The 17,059-nt window shown below is 38.6% G+C and overlaps 1 protein-coding gene across 2 annotated transcripts in view; it reads left to right on the forward strand.

The window, feature by feature from the left end:
* The first annotated feature begins 209 nt into the window (after nt 1-209).
* Nucleotides 210-17,059, forward strand: part of gas7a (growth arrest-specific 7a) — a 46,595-nt gene continuing 29,745 nt past the window's right edge. Inside the window, exons 1-5 of one of the 2 annotated variants that reach the window (XM_042505724.1) lie at nt 210-291; nt 1,574-1,621; nt 8,671-8,794; nt 12,372-12,449; nt 15,634-15,719. In XM_042505724.1, coding sequence (XP_042361658.1) covers nt 1,619-1,621; nt 8,671-8,794; nt 12,372-12,449; nt 15,634-15,719 — 291 coding nt within the window. In that variant the 5' untranslated portion in view covers nt 210-291; nt 1,574-1,618. Of the gene's footprint in view, nt 292-1,398; nt 1,432-1,573; nt 1,622-8,670; nt 8,795-12,371; nt 12,450-15,633; nt 15,720-17,059 lie in introns of those variants that run through there. The other variant, XM_042505725.1, reaches the window with a different exon arrangement.

The raw sequence follows: 17,059 nt of genomic DNA on the forward strand, positions 1-17,059 counted from the left end.
AAAGTATTAACAGTTTGGTGCCCACCAGCCCTGGGATAATGTTAAAAACCAAACTTCTGGTTCAATGACCACATTGCACGCGGAGTAGTTCTCGCGCACCAAAATGGCTAACTGCTAGCTCGTCAGAGAAGACGCGTTTTTCGCTTCGGGTTAAATAATATCCGGAGGGATTGTAACCTGCTCTAGAACAGACTTCCTAAAAGGACTACCGAGCAAATATGGAGGCAGAGCAACTACACGGATAAAACTGGACAAACGGTCTCTCAAACCGAGAGTGTGTAAAGAGAACAGGTGCGTACACAGTCGGATTTTTACCTGTGTTAAACTGTTTTGGAAATGTGAAATAGCCCACAAAGTTTTGTAACATGGTAAAATTGTGTGATTTTCTGGCTTTGCATCAGTCCAAAGTAAAGTAGTTGTCGCCCCACCATCCTTATTCACCAAAAAAACACCACTGGCTCCTGTAAAACATCTAAACAAAACGCGTGTTTGTTTGTTCGCTTGCTCCTTTGATTATGTACAGTGCCTCATCAGACTGATACTTTCGGGGGGCAGCATGGTTGTCACTGGACTGACAGTTGAGTAAAATTTAGATCTTGTCTTTCTTTTTGTTTTTGAACAATTTGAAATTTTTTTAAAAAATCTAGTTACATTTAATACATTTTGAGATACTATACCAATATTTTCAATTCGTTATTCCTAACAGATTTTTTACAGAAAATGTATTCATCTGTTTATAGTAAGTACATGTTCAGATAATTCTAAACATATTTGAGGTGCTTTACAAAATTTGACAAAATTTGGACACCTGTGACTCTTGTAACAAAGGTTTTAGGGATTTTAAAACTTAATTGGTGGCACAAAATGTGGAAACTTGTGAACAAGTAGCCTAAATATTGAGATCATTATACCAAACTGGGAGCGCAGTAACAATATTAGGGAGAGTATCTGGATTGAAGCTTTACTAACAGATGTTTGTTTTTCTTCCCTTATTTTTTTAGCTCTTAATTTCACTGTGACTGACTTAAAATTGCTATAAATTGCAGCTAACTGATGTAATGCACATCTTCACATTGGAAAGTAACCTGTAACTCTCTGTAATCTCTCTTTAAGTCCCATAATGCCACACAGTGTAATCATAAGTGGCTTCATTCTCCTTAGAGAGACAGACCTCATCTGTTTAAACTGAATATAACCAGACTGTCACTCACTTAACACAGAGTCAATTTGATTTAACAAAAGAGGACATGCAGTGAAGACAGAAAAGTCCTTGTTATGTCCCAGTGCATCACAGCTCCGTCTGACAGTGTCCGCTTTTGTGTCTTTGACACAGAGTGAGAAGTGCTGGACATTTCTGCTTAACAAAGACTCATAGAAAACGTCTTGATCAAAACCAAAGCATGTCTCTCTGCCAGGCCTTTTTATTTTTGAGTAAGTGGAAAAAGAGCCGCGTAGCTTGAAAGACATTCAGTGTGTCTCCATTCCCTGTGAGCTGCGACCCTGCAGGCTTTGAATCATTTTGGACAGTAATGACATCCAGTAATCCCTTCTGTCTTTTCAACCATATTTCCAGTGGCGGGTTGACTGATTCAATTCTGCAGCACAGCAGTGTAGCAGCATGGTAAGAACTGATTTTAATGATCTCATGTGCTTTTTAAAGAAGTATTTATATATCACTTAGCGCACTTATAGTCAATACTCCAACAGACTTTGAAGTATAAGATAAAATGCATACAGAAGACACAAGGTTCTCTCTTAAAGTCCGTTTTCTGGTGCAGAATTATTAAATAGTGATAAAATTTTAGATAGTGAAATGTGTATCCCAAATGCATCCTTTCATCATATTGGAGGATATTTTAAGATGTGAGGGAGTAAAGAAACAATCAAATCAATCAAATATGCATGTTTTTGGATTAATATTACTGCTGCATCAATGTGCATGTTGCATTTTACTGCTGTAGATGTTTAAGATTGTGGTCATTTTTAACTCATTTTTACACACTGTTGGGTAGTTTAATCTTCAACAATGCATCATATTCTATAAGATCATCATATGTTTGTATGTCCCGTGAGAACCACAGATCTTTAGAAATGTAACTTTTCATGGTGTCAGGAAAACAGCTCAGACTTTCAGCTCAACTTGATGTTCATCTCAACAGCAATGTCTTTCCCAGAAATTATGACTCTGTTGATTGAGATAATCCATATGCCTTATTGTGACCAAACTGTACCGTACAGAAGAAAGCGTGCATCTACTCATGGAAGAGAGGCTCATTCTCATGACCGCACGCAAACATTATTGGCGTCCTCCTCGGCTAAGCTGTATAGCTCAGTGGTGCTTGGTGAGCGAACAGTAGATGCTTCCTGCTGCACATACAGTTGCTGATACAGTTCGCAGATGGTGTTTGGTTGAGGAAAAATAGTTCCTGCTCAAAACAAGGTCTGTGGATTATCTTTTGTAACAGAGTCATGATCTTGGAAAGAGACATTGCTGTTGAGTTTTTCAAATCTTTTGCCGCTTTGAGCACCACGAGCCGAGTGCCATCCAGTTTCAGATGTGTCTGTCTAGGTTGGACATCTCTATGGCCAATATCTCCAACACTCGGCAATTCACACCAAAACAATCTAGAATGATAAATATCAAAAGGTGTAGATTTGATTTTTGGGGTGAACTGTCCCTTTAAGTTTCCATCAGATTTCTTTCTTCTTTTTTTTTTTTTTTACTAAGATATAGCATCTTCTTTGTCACATACTGCAGCTGTCAAAGTATTTCAAACACTTAGCTTTGAGATGTCAAATGCTTGTAAGGCTCGGTACAGTCTCTTTTCATTTACATCCTCAGCAGAGCTCCACGTCCCTCTGAGGAAATAAAAGCCAACCTGCCAGCAGGCTGAGTGATGTGCTGCTATATGCTCATTTAGCCTCTGAGAGAACAACGGCCTCATTGCAGTTTCCATGCCCTACGCTCCATTTTTTTTATCAGCATCCTGTGCAGAGGGACTGTACATTCCTCTATAAGCCTTCCTCTTATTTTTTTTATAATTGCTGCTGTTTGAAACTCTCAGCAGCTGCCTCAGGACACAGAAACAAACCACATGAAAAACTGCGCTTTTAGCTCTCATCGTATCTAAAATTACACACAAGAGCTTTTCCTTTTTGATCATTTAAGATCGTGTATACAGTTCAGATTCCAGAATAGATTTATGATAGTGAAACACTTTTCAGGCAGTGAGATGTCCTATTTTTAACTTATTTTCTCTCATATTTTCTGCTGTATAAATGGTCCCCTGGGAAGTGTGAGAAATGATATAACCCTGTGAATAAACTGCAGAAATGATGGACAAAAAGCACAAAAATCTAAACATCAGCTCTTCTCCTTCACTGCTATAAGAAGGTTGAGGTTCATTAATCTCATTTTCCAGGTAGAAAGGGATCTCAATGCTTTCTTTCTTTCCCCGTCAGTCCTCATAAAGAAGCTCCGTAAAGCAGCGAGAGGCATCCTCCCTTCTGACACAGCCTGTCTTTTTAGTTTCTTCCTATTCAGAAAGAGTGAGCTAACACGAGTGGAGTGCAGATCCTGGTTTCAGGGTTACATTGAGAGCAGAACCCCAGGGGATTGTGGGATTTGGCTGGGATATCTTATAGATCTGTGTGTGTGTTTTTCCAAAGAGTTTCCATAAAGCTCAGATACCATTCTGCCGCACTTCTCCTTGCAAGCCAGAGGACGTGTGAAATCTCATGATAAGGCTTTATCTTATCTAAACCTTTTGGATCATTCAGTCACAATGTGGGCATTCTTAGATTTTTTTTCTTGCTAGTCTGATGCAATTTGGATGCTTTTTAGTCCATTCAGGTCTCCTACAAATGACATTCCAATGAAATGCTTCTGCTTTTTTTCCATTTAGTTTACATCCAATATCATTATGTTGATACAGAAAGTAGTTAAACATTTGTGTCGCAAAATAAGGATGATGAAGTTGAGATGGTGGATGGGCATAGACCAAGTGGAAACCTTCAGGGTGGAAAATTAACCATCGGGCTAAAAACTGCAGTCTTTCGAATGGCCACTTGAGGTCGCCTCCATAAGCTAGTCAGTCCCCACAGAACCTCATGTTAAAATTCCCAACCTTATAGCAGAAATAAACATGTTTACTAGAAGTCGACCGATATTGGTTTATCAGGGCCGATACAGATTATTATTGTCAATGAAACCGATAACTGATCCGTGGTACTGATATGCATTTACAATAAAAATGAAAATCTTTCTGTCAAAATTTAGAATTTGAAATATAGCAAACTAAAACTACTTGGACAAGGTTGGGGAAAGATGGCGGTCATGGTCAAATAATAAAAAATCATCTACAACTAGTCTCAGATGCTCACACGCATCACTGGTGTAAACAACAAAAGTGTCTCTGCAATAAACTGTAAACAATAATGGATGTAGTAACCATGATGCCACCCATTTGTTTGTGGACTCCTATTCTGACGCCTCAAGTTTGGCATTTTGGCTTTTGCCACAGACAGAGGGTGGAGCTAACCCTAATGGTAGCTGCAAGCTTGGTTAGCACAGTGCATTTGAAGGTTAACTATGATTAACTGTGATAATGTTGATTTTTATCTAGCGATAAAAGATTTGGAATTTAGGCGATTTTACCTGAAAATGAACAATCAACTCAAGGGTTAGCTTATGAGTCTGTTCAACCAAACACCAAAACAAGATTTTTTTAAGGTGACCAAAAGGTTAGAATTCTCTTTCACTGACTAAAATCACATCGAAATAACAACACGACCTTTACGCTGTGAATCCGAGATTACATTTTAAAATTTACCAAGTGGGGATTTATCAAACAAACTAGCACAAAACCTGTTCAGCTCAAAGGGGTCAAACGCTTAAGCATGCATCTCCTTTAAGCCCCAAACAAATTAAAACCGGAGAGTATATATAACAGGTAATTTTCCATATAGTGGTTTCAGAGACTGTTAAGGACCGTTATTAAAGGGCATGCCTCCGTTGAGTAACACTGGTTTGTGGGACTTTTAGTGTTTGGCATTTTGGCTGTCGTGCTTAGATTATTTAGAGCCACAAGGACCCAAACACTGGCCATATCTGGATGAGAGTGGACCTTGGAGGGTGTAGGGATGGTCTTTGGATTATTCTTATCATTATAAAATTCCTCTATTACTGTGCACATTCACTCTGGAGCCAAGATAAATCATATGAATTATCAGTTTTCTTTTTAAATTTGTATTATAAGAGTCGGAACATGTAGTACAAAAAATTATTTGATCTGATACTCATTACCTATTGTTTTGGATGCGTTTCCTATGAAAAATCGCAAAACAAGAAATCCTTGTGACGACCTTATATATATATATATATATATATATATATATATTAGCCCATTAATGTCTGTAGTGGAAGTTCTAAATTTCACTCACAGCATTTAAAGTGCTAGGTGACATATCAGTTGGAATTTTTCAAATCCGAGGCTAGAGCACCCATTTTTCATAACATACTTTTTTAATTGCTCGTCACAAGGGGTTTCTTGTTTTTCGATTTTTCATGGAAACACATCCAAAACAATAGGTTAGGAGTATCAGATCTTAATAATTTTTTGTACGCACATTGTTCAGACTCTTATAATACAAATTTAAAAAGAAAAATGATAATTAATTGATTTTTCTTGCTCCAGTGTGACATTGTGCACAGTATAGAGGAATTTTATAATGATAAGAATAATCCAAAGATCCATCCCTCACTCCCTCCGAGGTCCACTCTCATCCAGATATGGCCAGTTTGGGTCACTTGTGGCTCTAAATATCTAAGTCAGCGACAGCCAAAATGCCAAACACTAAAAGTCCACAAACCAGTGGGTACGTCAACGGAGGCTATGCCCTTTAATAACGGTCTTAAACAGGCTCTGTAACCAACTATAAGGGAAATTACCTGTTATATAACTCTCCGGTTTTAATTTGTTTGGGGCTTAAAGAGATGCATGCTTAAGTGTGTGACCACTTTGAGTGACAGGTTTGTGCTGTTTGTTGATAAGTCCCCACATTGGTAACTTAACGAAAATGTAATCTCGGATTCACAGCGTAAAGGTCGGTGTTGTTATTTTGATGTGATTTTAGTCAGTGAAAGTGAATTCTAACCTTTTGGTCACCTTAAAAAATCTTGTTTGGTGTTTGGTTGAACAGACCTCTAAGCCTAACCCTTGAGTTGATTGTTCAGTTTTTCTGGTAAATCGCCTAAATTCAAATCTGTTTATCGCTAGATAAAAATCAACATTATCACAGTTAATCATAGTTAACCTTCAAATGCACTGTGCTAACCAAGCTTGCAGCTACCATTAGGGTTAGCTCCACCCTCTGTCTGTGGCAAAAGCCAAAATGCCAAACTTGAGGCGTCAGAATAGGAGTCCACAAACAAATGGGTGGCATCATGGTTACTACATCCATTATTGTTTACAGTTTATTGCAGAGACACTTTTGTTGTTTACACCAGTGATGTGTGTGAGCATCTGAGACTAGTTGTAGATGATTTTTTATTATTTGACCATGACCGCCATCTTTCCCCAACCTTGTCCAAGTAGTTTTAGTTGCCTAAACCTCACAATAAATAAACTACAGCTGTTACAGATAGTTTCATTATCAGTTTGTTAATTGTCTAATCTGCAGTTTAAAAAGTCCATTAGAAGTTTGTGGAGGTCCTGAAAAAGTCATTGTGGGACTTGTTAAGCTGCCATGCTGCTTACGTTAGCATTTAACTAAGTACAGCCTCACAAAGCTGCTAGTCTCAGTTATATTAGCAATTCTGAGGGCTGTTAAGGCCAATACGAACATTCTGTCTGATAAGATGATCATAATTCTGGAAGCATCTTTCTAATGCAATGCAAGCTGAAAATGAAGGTCAGTTCATATGATATAGGATACACATTTGTTTTCTGGTTATCATATGCATCATAAAATCAGATGGGGTGTCCTGACAGTGCACGGGTCACTGTTAACTGTCCAGAGAGATCGTCACTTATCTTTTCCAAGCAGCAAACGTCCAATCAGCAGCTAAAATACTGCAGCACAACACAGCTGAAGCTATCTACTGCCCTCACTGCAAACTTAAAGGGGGAGCAGAGCAGAGATAGGAGAGAGTTCCTTTTAATGTTACACATCAATCGACTTTATCCACCCACTCTGCCCTGTTGCCCATGCGAGCAAAAGAACATGATATGACTCCTTTATCACTCTGCTAATAATCTCCCCATTTATATATCTGTCCGATCACATCCACCCACCTCCCCTCAGATGTCTGATTGGAGAGCACCGTGGTGAAGTTCAGCAGACAGATCTGAGCAGGCCATGCACCGCTGCATCTGAAAATGAACAGCAAGCCAGCGATGGCTGCAGATTAAAAGCTGCTTCTTCCTTGTAAAGCACACTGCAGTAATTTCTGGCCCAGTATAGAGCATGTGGAGCCTCTGTGGTGGAGGCTCCTGGGGACGGCTGATAAGGTGGAGCGAGCATTTATCATTATTTATCCATTTAGTGGATCATATTTCACCATATGAATAACAGCATTATTTAGAGAAGTGCTGAAAAGCAAAATGGGGATTTGATGATAATAACATCACTTACTGGAGAGGCTGTCATGACTCCAACATTTACTGTATATGCAAGCTTGTGCAAATGTTGCAGTTCTACATAACCTTTAATGAAGCGGCAGCATCACATTGTAGACTTCATTACTCAGTGTTCCCTTAACATTTCCACAAGCCTCCGGATCCTCAAGTTAGTGTCCATATTATTCAGCAAGTGTTACACTAGAGTGCAGGAGTCACTACCCCCAGCAGAACAACTACTACTTGGAGCATTAGCACTACTACTATTACAACTACTACTTCTACTAGTACTAGTACTGCTACTATTACAACTGCTACAACTACTACTTCTACTAGTACTAGTACTAATACTATTACACCCACAACAACTACTGCTACTACAACAAAAAACTACTTTTAGTCGCACTATTACTGCTACTACAACTACTACTACTATTACTACTACCACAACTACTACAACCATTACTGCTACTACAACTACCACTATTTCTGGTACTACTACAGCTACTACTCCAACTACTACCACTAAAACAACAACAATAACAACTACTACTACTACTACTACTACTATTAGACAAGGCAAGTATATTTATATAGCACAGCAGAAGTTAGCATCACCCTTATTCTCTCGTCAAAAGCCTATTGGACTTTTTTCATAGGATTTTGGATAATTGCAGAAAAGCTCCGTGGCACACCATGGTTTATTATACATATTTTGTTCAGCAAGATAGTGGGGTATTTACTGACGTATTTTATGTCCTGTAAGAAAACATTACAGACTCTTAAGCTCATGTTAACCACAGACCTTACTCTAACTAAAATTCCTAAAAACTGGGCCATTTGTTGGATTGCATGATATTGTAAGATGCACCCTTTCTTGTAGATTTCAGATAGTAATAAATATATATGGAGATGTAAACAATGAGTATCTAATTGGAACCAGTACAGTACAGTATCTATGCACAAGACCAATAGGTATATTATAAGTATGGCTGTAGTATAAAGTAGTCAAATTTAAATTGGCGGTGAAATGAGTGTTTGTTCATGACAGAAGCCAGCGGCCGTGAGCTCTGCTGCAACCTGGGAGGACACTGACAGCCGACCTCTGCCCCCAGGATGGAGGAGCTACATGTCACCTGAAGGACAGAGGTACTACGTCAACAGCTGCAGTAAAGGTAAGAGCCATACCTGTAAACATAAAGAAACCTCATTACATCAGCTGAAAGTAATGGTCAAATGATGGTTGAGTGAGTTTTCATGTCAGAGTCAGACCAGAGTATTTTTTTCTATCTCTTTTATCTTTAAATATAAATATGTCAAACAAAAAATACTTTAGTAACTGTAGAGCTGTTATTATTGGTGAAGTTGTCTCATAAGTAAGACTCAATATACTTGTTTTCTTTTTGGCAAATTTCATTGAGAAATACTTAAATGAAAGTGACTTTGTTCAGAATCTAATGTCCACAAGCAAAATAAATTTCTACTTCGAGAGGACAGCGATCACCACAGTTTAGGAAGTGGTTTCATATGAAGTGAAAAGAAGGGACCAAAAAAAAAGTGTTTAATTTTACTTACCAGAATTTCCCAGATATTTTTAGGAACACTGCAGCATTTTGGACCAGACTAGGATATTGCGACTATTAAGAAGTCGGGCTGCACAATTCATGGAATTATTATCAAAATCTCAATATGACTAAGTGCAATATCAAAATTGCAGGAACTGCGATTTGTTGTTAAGGGTGAAATGTGTGACAACATACAATTATACGTGAAAAATTGTAGTGCTACAGAGATGCTTTGGCCTTTAAATCATATTCCAGACATAAGGGAACATGCTTGTTCATTGTTTTACTTTTTTTCTGCAAAAATGAAATGCAAAAATTACCATTCATACTAAACTACAATGCTTATCCCAATCCCAATATCTAACCAAAATTTGCAATATGACTTTTTTATTTCATGTTGTGCATGAAAGAAATTTGTAAAAAAAAAAAAAAAAAAATAGGAAAAAGAACAAACACATAAACCAAAAAAGTTAGAAAGTAAAAAAATAATAGAAAGTTACCTGAAAAAGTGCCCAAAAATTATACGTACATTATACGTTATACATTATACAAACATTATACGTATTGTACAGATATTCATGGGGCCCAAATAATGATTAAAGGAGGTTGACATGTGGTTTGAGTGAATTGCCTCAGGAACTATTGTATGGGTTGCTATAAAATTATCCACTTACATTTAATTCCCCCATAGGATGAATTTTAATAATTTTTGTCCAGCGCCAACAATTGTTCAGAAATTCAGATTTTGCATTACTTTTGTTTTATGATCAGGTTCCTACAAAAGATAAAGATATTCCCATGAGCCTCAGCTGTTGGCTACTTACACAGACAACACAGATGGTAAACAGCTTAACAAATACAGCCAAACGTTTCTATAGAATGGACATTATATGGTGATATTGTCTTTTATAACTAATTTCTATCAGTTTTTCAAATTTGATTACAATTTTACACTATTAGATTCCCAGATTGTCTTCATTTTAACTGGAATGTAAAAGAGATAAAGGCACATGAAGTTTCATTTGTGGGTAAAAAAAAAAACAACAAAAAACAATCTATTGGTTCTGTTGAATGCAGAAATCACTTATTTATATTCAGTAGCCTGCAGCTGCATAGAAAATGAAGTGAGTTTCACTTCCTCTTGTGTTTTAAGTTTGCTTATCATGTCATTAAGCTTTCAGAGCCTCACCATTGTGAACTATGAGGACTCATTATCATTCCTCCCCATCATCATGTCTCAGCAGTCCATTCAGGCCGGCAGATTCGATCCACTTTAATCAGATTATCTTAAACGTGTTGCACAGCCAGTATCTCAGCAGTGAGATCTGTGGATTCAGAGGTGGAGGGATACTTGTCTTCTCCTCTAATACACTGTTTCCTAACAAGAGACTGAGGAGTTATATTAATACAGAGGCTGGAGGGCAGGCGACCTTTCACAAACATCTGCTCCAGTATATGTGTGTGTGTGTGTGTGTGTGTGTGTGTGTGTGTGTGTGTGTGTGTTTTACACCTCATTTGGGATCGAATCCAGGGGGACAGGACAGACTCCCATGGGACAGACGAAAGGCTGCATCAACAACAACTCTGGCAGTGATTGCACTTTGGCTCACAGCACACACACACACTGAGCAGGAAAAAAAACAAAAACACCCAAAAGCTATTTTTACATTCAGCAGCCATATGCTGCAGCAGTCACTTTTTATTTCGTTACAGTTTGTTGTTGTTTCGCATCTGAGTGTGGAGCTTCAGAAGGCTGCTACTGAGGCTGTGTGTGTCATAGAGATGCCAACAGTGTTTATTAGAAAGCTGCTTGTTGTTTAACGCCTGTGTCATTTAATGGAGGAGGTGCGCGAATGAGGATCAGTTGAAATCCTTACACTTAATCCCTTTTGGAGTTGTAAATATGACAGTGGGATTTAGAACGATGAGAAAGAATTGCAAAGGGGGAACTGAGGCTAAAAAACATGACTGCAAATGTAGGAATTTCTTATAATTTGGTACCAAGTAAAGCATAATATTATAGTAGTGTAATATTTGAAGTGTGTTAAAGAAATCAGGAAAAGGAAGGGTGATGTGAATCAGTATTTCACATATTTCTCATCATTGCTACATTATACTCAGCGCCTGTGCTTCATGATTTAAATGCGCACATTACAGAAACACATGTCCGTGATTTTTGACTTTCAGCTTTCCATCCACTCACACATTTGAGCATTTGTGCTTTGAGTCTGCTTGATTGCACTTAAGAATCCATTGAGAGAAACGCAGATTCACCCACAGCTGTTACAGCGTGAAGGACTTCCTGCTCAACTAAGTGGAATGATTTGTGATTACTTTGTGTGATAGACGGCTAAAATACAGGAAGCAAGTCAGAAATCATCCAGGAAAGTTTTTTTTTTTTTTTTCTAAAAAGGTTCACACATAGATGGGAATCTTTTTGCTCATTTTTCAAGAAATGAAGTTTTTTAAGTACTGGCACCAAAAGCTTTAACACTTTTTGTTTTTACTTTTACTGAGTTATATTTCAAAGAGTTTGGGGAATTTGTAAAAAAATTAGATTGGCCAGAAGCATAAAATTACCATAAAGGGACAAAATGTCTTGTTCATTGTACACAGAGTTTGTGGTGGGATGCTCATCACACCCCCAATTACTTGAAAAATTGAAATGTTTCAGCATAGCAAAAAACATTGTAATATAATTTTGGATTAATGCATGCCATAAAACCATAGACTGTATTAAACTGATGGATATAGCCCCCGTGGTGAAACCCACTAGTTTGTGGGCTCCCACTTTTGAGCCTCAAGTTCTGCAATCTGGTGCACATGGAAGAAGTTTTTCTTTCTCCCATAAAGTCCGATTTGAGAGAAATGGATTTTTTTCAACCCAAACAATGACCTTTTTCCTTTAAACTGAGAAATCCCTGTCTGGGTACTTTTGGCAGAGAAACTTTTGGATCCAGAAGTGGTGACCATATATGGATGAAAGGTTTGAACTGAAGAAAAGCAAAAGATGGATCTGTCCAGTTTGGTCATGTGACGCCTTGTAGATAGCAGGTCACTTAAAGCAGCTTCGGCCCAAATTATGTGTAACTTTAAGCACATAATGTGCAGAAGGAGCTGATGTTATGTTTTTGTGATATATTTTCCTTTTCAGCTGTCATCCTTCCTGTTGTTTGTATCGTTCCAGAAACAACATGGAGACGTCCCTCCTTGTCTGCTGAGTCCCCACAGAGACCGCTGGCACGACAGAGCTCCTCACCATATGGTAAATCTGAGCCTTTATATCCTCAGCCACTCTTTTTTGACACAAATTGTAAAAGGCACTAACATGTTTAAATAAAAAACCCACAAACACTGAAAACAGACGTTGAACGAGTTTTATAGAGGTTTAAGAGGAGGTCAGTATAATATCTGTATTTATTGCTAAATAGCTTTTTCCATTAAGATTGTTTCCATTTGGAGCCACAGGTCATAACTTCATTTTTCAACATTACTCCTGTCAGACAGATTAAGCCTTTTGGCAGCCAGTCATCAGTGGCAGTAATCTCCTTATTATCCTAAAACCAGATTCCTTCAGCTGAGCAGTTTAAGTGACACAATACGAGTAATCACACTGTATTTCCAAGAGACTTAGAGACATTTTCCCAAAAGGTTTTGCACAAAACCTTTGACAAATCCCTTGTAATACATTTCTCTGCCGTGGCCTACATTATCAAGAACCTCATTACTGGAGGAAATCCTGCATTTTCTTAATGACTGGCTTATTATGTTTCATCGCTGCCAGCATCCTCACTAACGACATCTTAGCAGATAGCAGATGGTTTTCTTCTTTCTGCTGGCATGTGGCCTAAACACACTTAGAGGAAAAACGAGTCAGCTGCAGGGGAGTTTGTCAGCATTCAAGCAGACAAGTGTGATCCTCCTTAGAGAGAAAGAAGTTTAATGGAGGCCAGGTTTAGAACAGAGCAGCCTGGACGTCTCCTCCAACCTCTGGACTGGAAACCAGGGATTTAAGGGACTGATTTCAGACAGAGAGAAGTAATGATGAAAAGTAGATGAGATAAGACTGGATTGCTGAATTCGGTCATAGCATTACAGGGGAGGGATGAACACACATACAAATACTCAGAGGTATTACAAACAATAGAAATCTGTTTGTTTTTGTTTGCACAAAGCAAGAAGTATCTACCGTTTTTATTTTTTAGGGCATTTATATCAAAACTCCTCTTCTGTTTACTCTTACTGTAAAGCATAACCATATTTTTGGAGACTCTTGAATCCTGAGCTGTTAACATGAACGCCTCTGTCATATGTAATTTGGTGCAGCAAGCTTACACTTTTAAAATATTAGCTAGAGTGTGGTTGAAAGTGAATCTGCAAAACAATGGAATGTAACCCTTTGTCATTGTGTTTCTTAAAAATGATTTTAAAAATTCTTAGACTAGTTGTTGGCAGGCAGCAGGGCCTGTTTGGACTGGAGAGCTGTGGAGATAGCCTATACTTTACAAGCCCAGACTCAGGATTAAGCATCTGCTTTTACTTTTGTCCAACAGATTTAGAGAGTCAAAATTGGCAATTCCTGTCACCACTGAGCCATCTATGAAGCAGTGGCTGATCAAAAGGGAAAGAACGGCTACAACACTTGGGTTGTTTGAGGTTGGAGAGAGTGATCTGATTTAATGCAACATGTAAAGGGGGATTGGATTTAAATCTGAATCTAACTAAATCTCCATATACTCTATTTATCTCCGAAATACGTCAAGTTACAGAAGCTTAAGACAGTGTTACTTCTGCGTCACTGTGAATTTCATTTAAATTATAAAAATTTATATATATATATTTTTTGTCTTTCCTCTCTAGTGAAATTGAAAACATCAAAACAATTCGATTTGAAAAGGTTAACAACAATGACTATCACTACACACTATCTTCAGGATAATCCATAGACCCTCCAATGTGGGAAGTCATTTCTGAATAATTTAACATTTGGGAACACACTTTTTCACTTTCTTCTGAGTCAGTTGAAAAGATTAATACCACTAGAGCTGGTACCAGAAGGGATGAAACCTATCTTAGAATAAAGAGTGGAAGCAGGTGGAAGCAGGTGGAAGCAGCGAGCCTGGCTGCCTTCAAAGTAATAAAAAACAACAAAAAAACAACACCTACCCTCATGCAAATTTGTGTTCCCGAGGACAGCAAAGGCATGACACACCCTCCTGTTTGGCGAGTTCTTTTTGCTTTCGTTAGTCGGATAGGTTCAGATTCAGAAAACTTTCTGTCGTGACAGAAAATCGTCTGAGATGTGGCTTAACATACAGTGCCTATATATAGATGCAAATTTTGTGATTTAAGGGGATTTAAGAGGTTTTTCCCTGCTTTTAGTCATTATGCAAAGCTAGTTTAACATGTCCTGTTTCCAGCTCTAAACATACATGACAATAACATGATTTTACTTGTCTAACTCTCTAACTGAAAAAAACCCAAACAGAATAAGTATATTTACACCAATGCTGAATGTTGAAGTACTTCTGTAATTGTTTAGGATTGTGCCACAAGCGCGGCATCCCCATTTTCATCATGAAGCTAACGATAAAAAACATTTCTCACCATAGGTGAAATACAAGTTCTGTCTCTAAAGGATGCCTGCTCTTTTTTGTGAAATCTGTCTTACCATTTTTCAAATGTCAGGGACCTGTTAAATTTTACTCGTCACTACCAATGGTCAACAGAGGTCATAGATTTCATAATGCCCCTTTAAGCAAAGTGACCGTCGTTTTTATTTTTGGGCATTGGCCTGTTTTCTCTGGTCCTGTTCCGATCTGCGTCCACGGCTGTGATGTGTGGCCTCCGGGGTCACACTCTGCCGGGCTCACGTGTTTACCTTCAGCTGGAGATGGGACGATTTGATATGCAACGAGCAGACAGCTCATGAATCACAGGCGATGAAGAACCATTAACGGCCTAAAGGATGAAACCAGGGACGTTACTACAGAGCTGTGAAGCCCTCTGGCCAGGCCCATTAATGACAATCCTTCACTATGTGGACATATGCGGATATATGGATGTGGGAAGAGAATGTACAGAATTGAAATGTGAAATAAGAAGAATTCAGGGGTAAGCGAAGTAAAAAAAAAGGCCATCTTAGGCCTTCAACTGCTTATAAATATGACAAAAGCTGCATGAAAGAGTCATTATTCTGGTGTGAGGGAGAACAAATCAGTGTTTGTCCTCTCTGAAAATGCACAACAGCTTGGACACACCAGCATTAGGATGTCACACAACAAAATCTCAGTAAAATGTGACCTTATCGCTGCAATTGAGTCGCCTCTCAAACTGTTGGTTCCTCGCTTCCCTCCTGCTCGTCTATGTGGAGTTATTGTTCGAAAATAGGACTCCAGCTGTCACTTTCATCAATAATGTGTGGTCTATACTTTCTTTTTTGTTTTCAGCCAATGGATGCCACAGCGGTACAAAGACCAGCCAGCCCACAGAGAACGCTGATGTTGCCCTGAGGAAACCCACCATGAACAAACAGGTATGTTTAAAGAGATGCAGTAAGAACTGTCGGTTCTGTTTGCACACGAAGAGGTTCAGACTGCCCTCAGTAAGAGGCCTCACATATTGGTGAAGCTATTACACAGTGTCCATAAAGGGAAATAGATAGATAGATAGATAGATAAATCTATATCTATCTGTTTCCCTTTATGGTTTTATGTGTTTTAAGTTAATTAATTGATTGACCAACAAGTCCATACAATTAAAGTACAAAATAACATTCAAAATACAGCCCTGGTCATGGTGTGAAAAAAACAATGTTGACTGTGTGTTTAAATGTAAATTGGACGGTTGGTGTCCTTGGTTAAAGGCTGATGTTTTGTTAATCCATCCATCTCAATCTCCTCCTCCTGCGGACTTTGATGCTCTATTTTAAAGTCACTCAGCTTCCTTCTTTCCTCTCTTAATTACTACGCCCACCAGAGGCTTTATTTTGGGGATTTTCTCAAGCAACTGATGCAGTCGTTCTAATGAGGACAGTCTCATATTTGTGTTGTTTAACTCACACCCCTCCTCCGCCAAAAGTTTTTTAAACCCGGTAGAAAATAGGCAATAGACTGCTTTCCCATAGCCAGCAGAGCAGTGGCTTTGGGAAAGGCGAGGATGTGTTTACATGGGTTGTTTCCAGCGTGGCATATTCAGTGTCACAGACCAGCAGGAGAACAGGTAATCGGTAGAAAGCAGCATGGACAGCGGTCTTCAGAAACTTTAGGGTGGTTACTTCTCTTTATATTTCTCTCATTTATTCAGTCTCTCTGTCAAACTCCATGCAGACTAATTTGGATCCATGTTTTAGCGTTGCTTAGGTGGAAACGGACAGTGATTAATGTGATGCATCATTGCATCACGCCGGCTGAGGAGCTGAAATTAGCGCACTCACCTGCATGTTGTGTTTCCATCGATTCTGATCGCAGCTGGAGGCAAGTCATTTGACCCAAGTGTGAATGCTGATTGTACACGTTCCCATTACATTAAAAAGCCAGATGTTAGCAGGCATTATGGGATTTTTTGTGCAGTGGGAATGAGGCTTCATAATTTGGGACGTTATGTATCATGAATATGAAAACCTTTCCCTTTATGGTTTTATGGAGTGCTGACAGAATAAATGAAAAACGGGAAGGAGGGATAAAATCTGAGCAGCTCCAATATTTTTGAAGTCAGTATGTGGCGGTGGATGGGAAACCCTACCCTCACTATTTTCTGTCTTTCTCCTTGGTTTTGCGATCCTCGCCTCACTTCAGAAGCAAGCACCATCAGTTCAAACGCAGTGCACTGCATAGTCTGCGCTTTGTAGATGGATTGAATGAAGCCTCGAGGCAA

The sequence above is a fragment of the Plectropomus leopardus genome, chromosome 17 (assembly GCF_008729295.1).
Source record: "Plectropomus leopardus isolate mb chromosome 17, YSFRI_Pleo_2.0, whole genome shotgun sequence".
In the NCBI taxonomy this organism is placed as follows: domain Eukaryota; kingdom Metazoa; phylum Chordata; class Actinopteri; order Perciformes; family Serranidae; genus Plectropomus; species Plectropomus leopardus.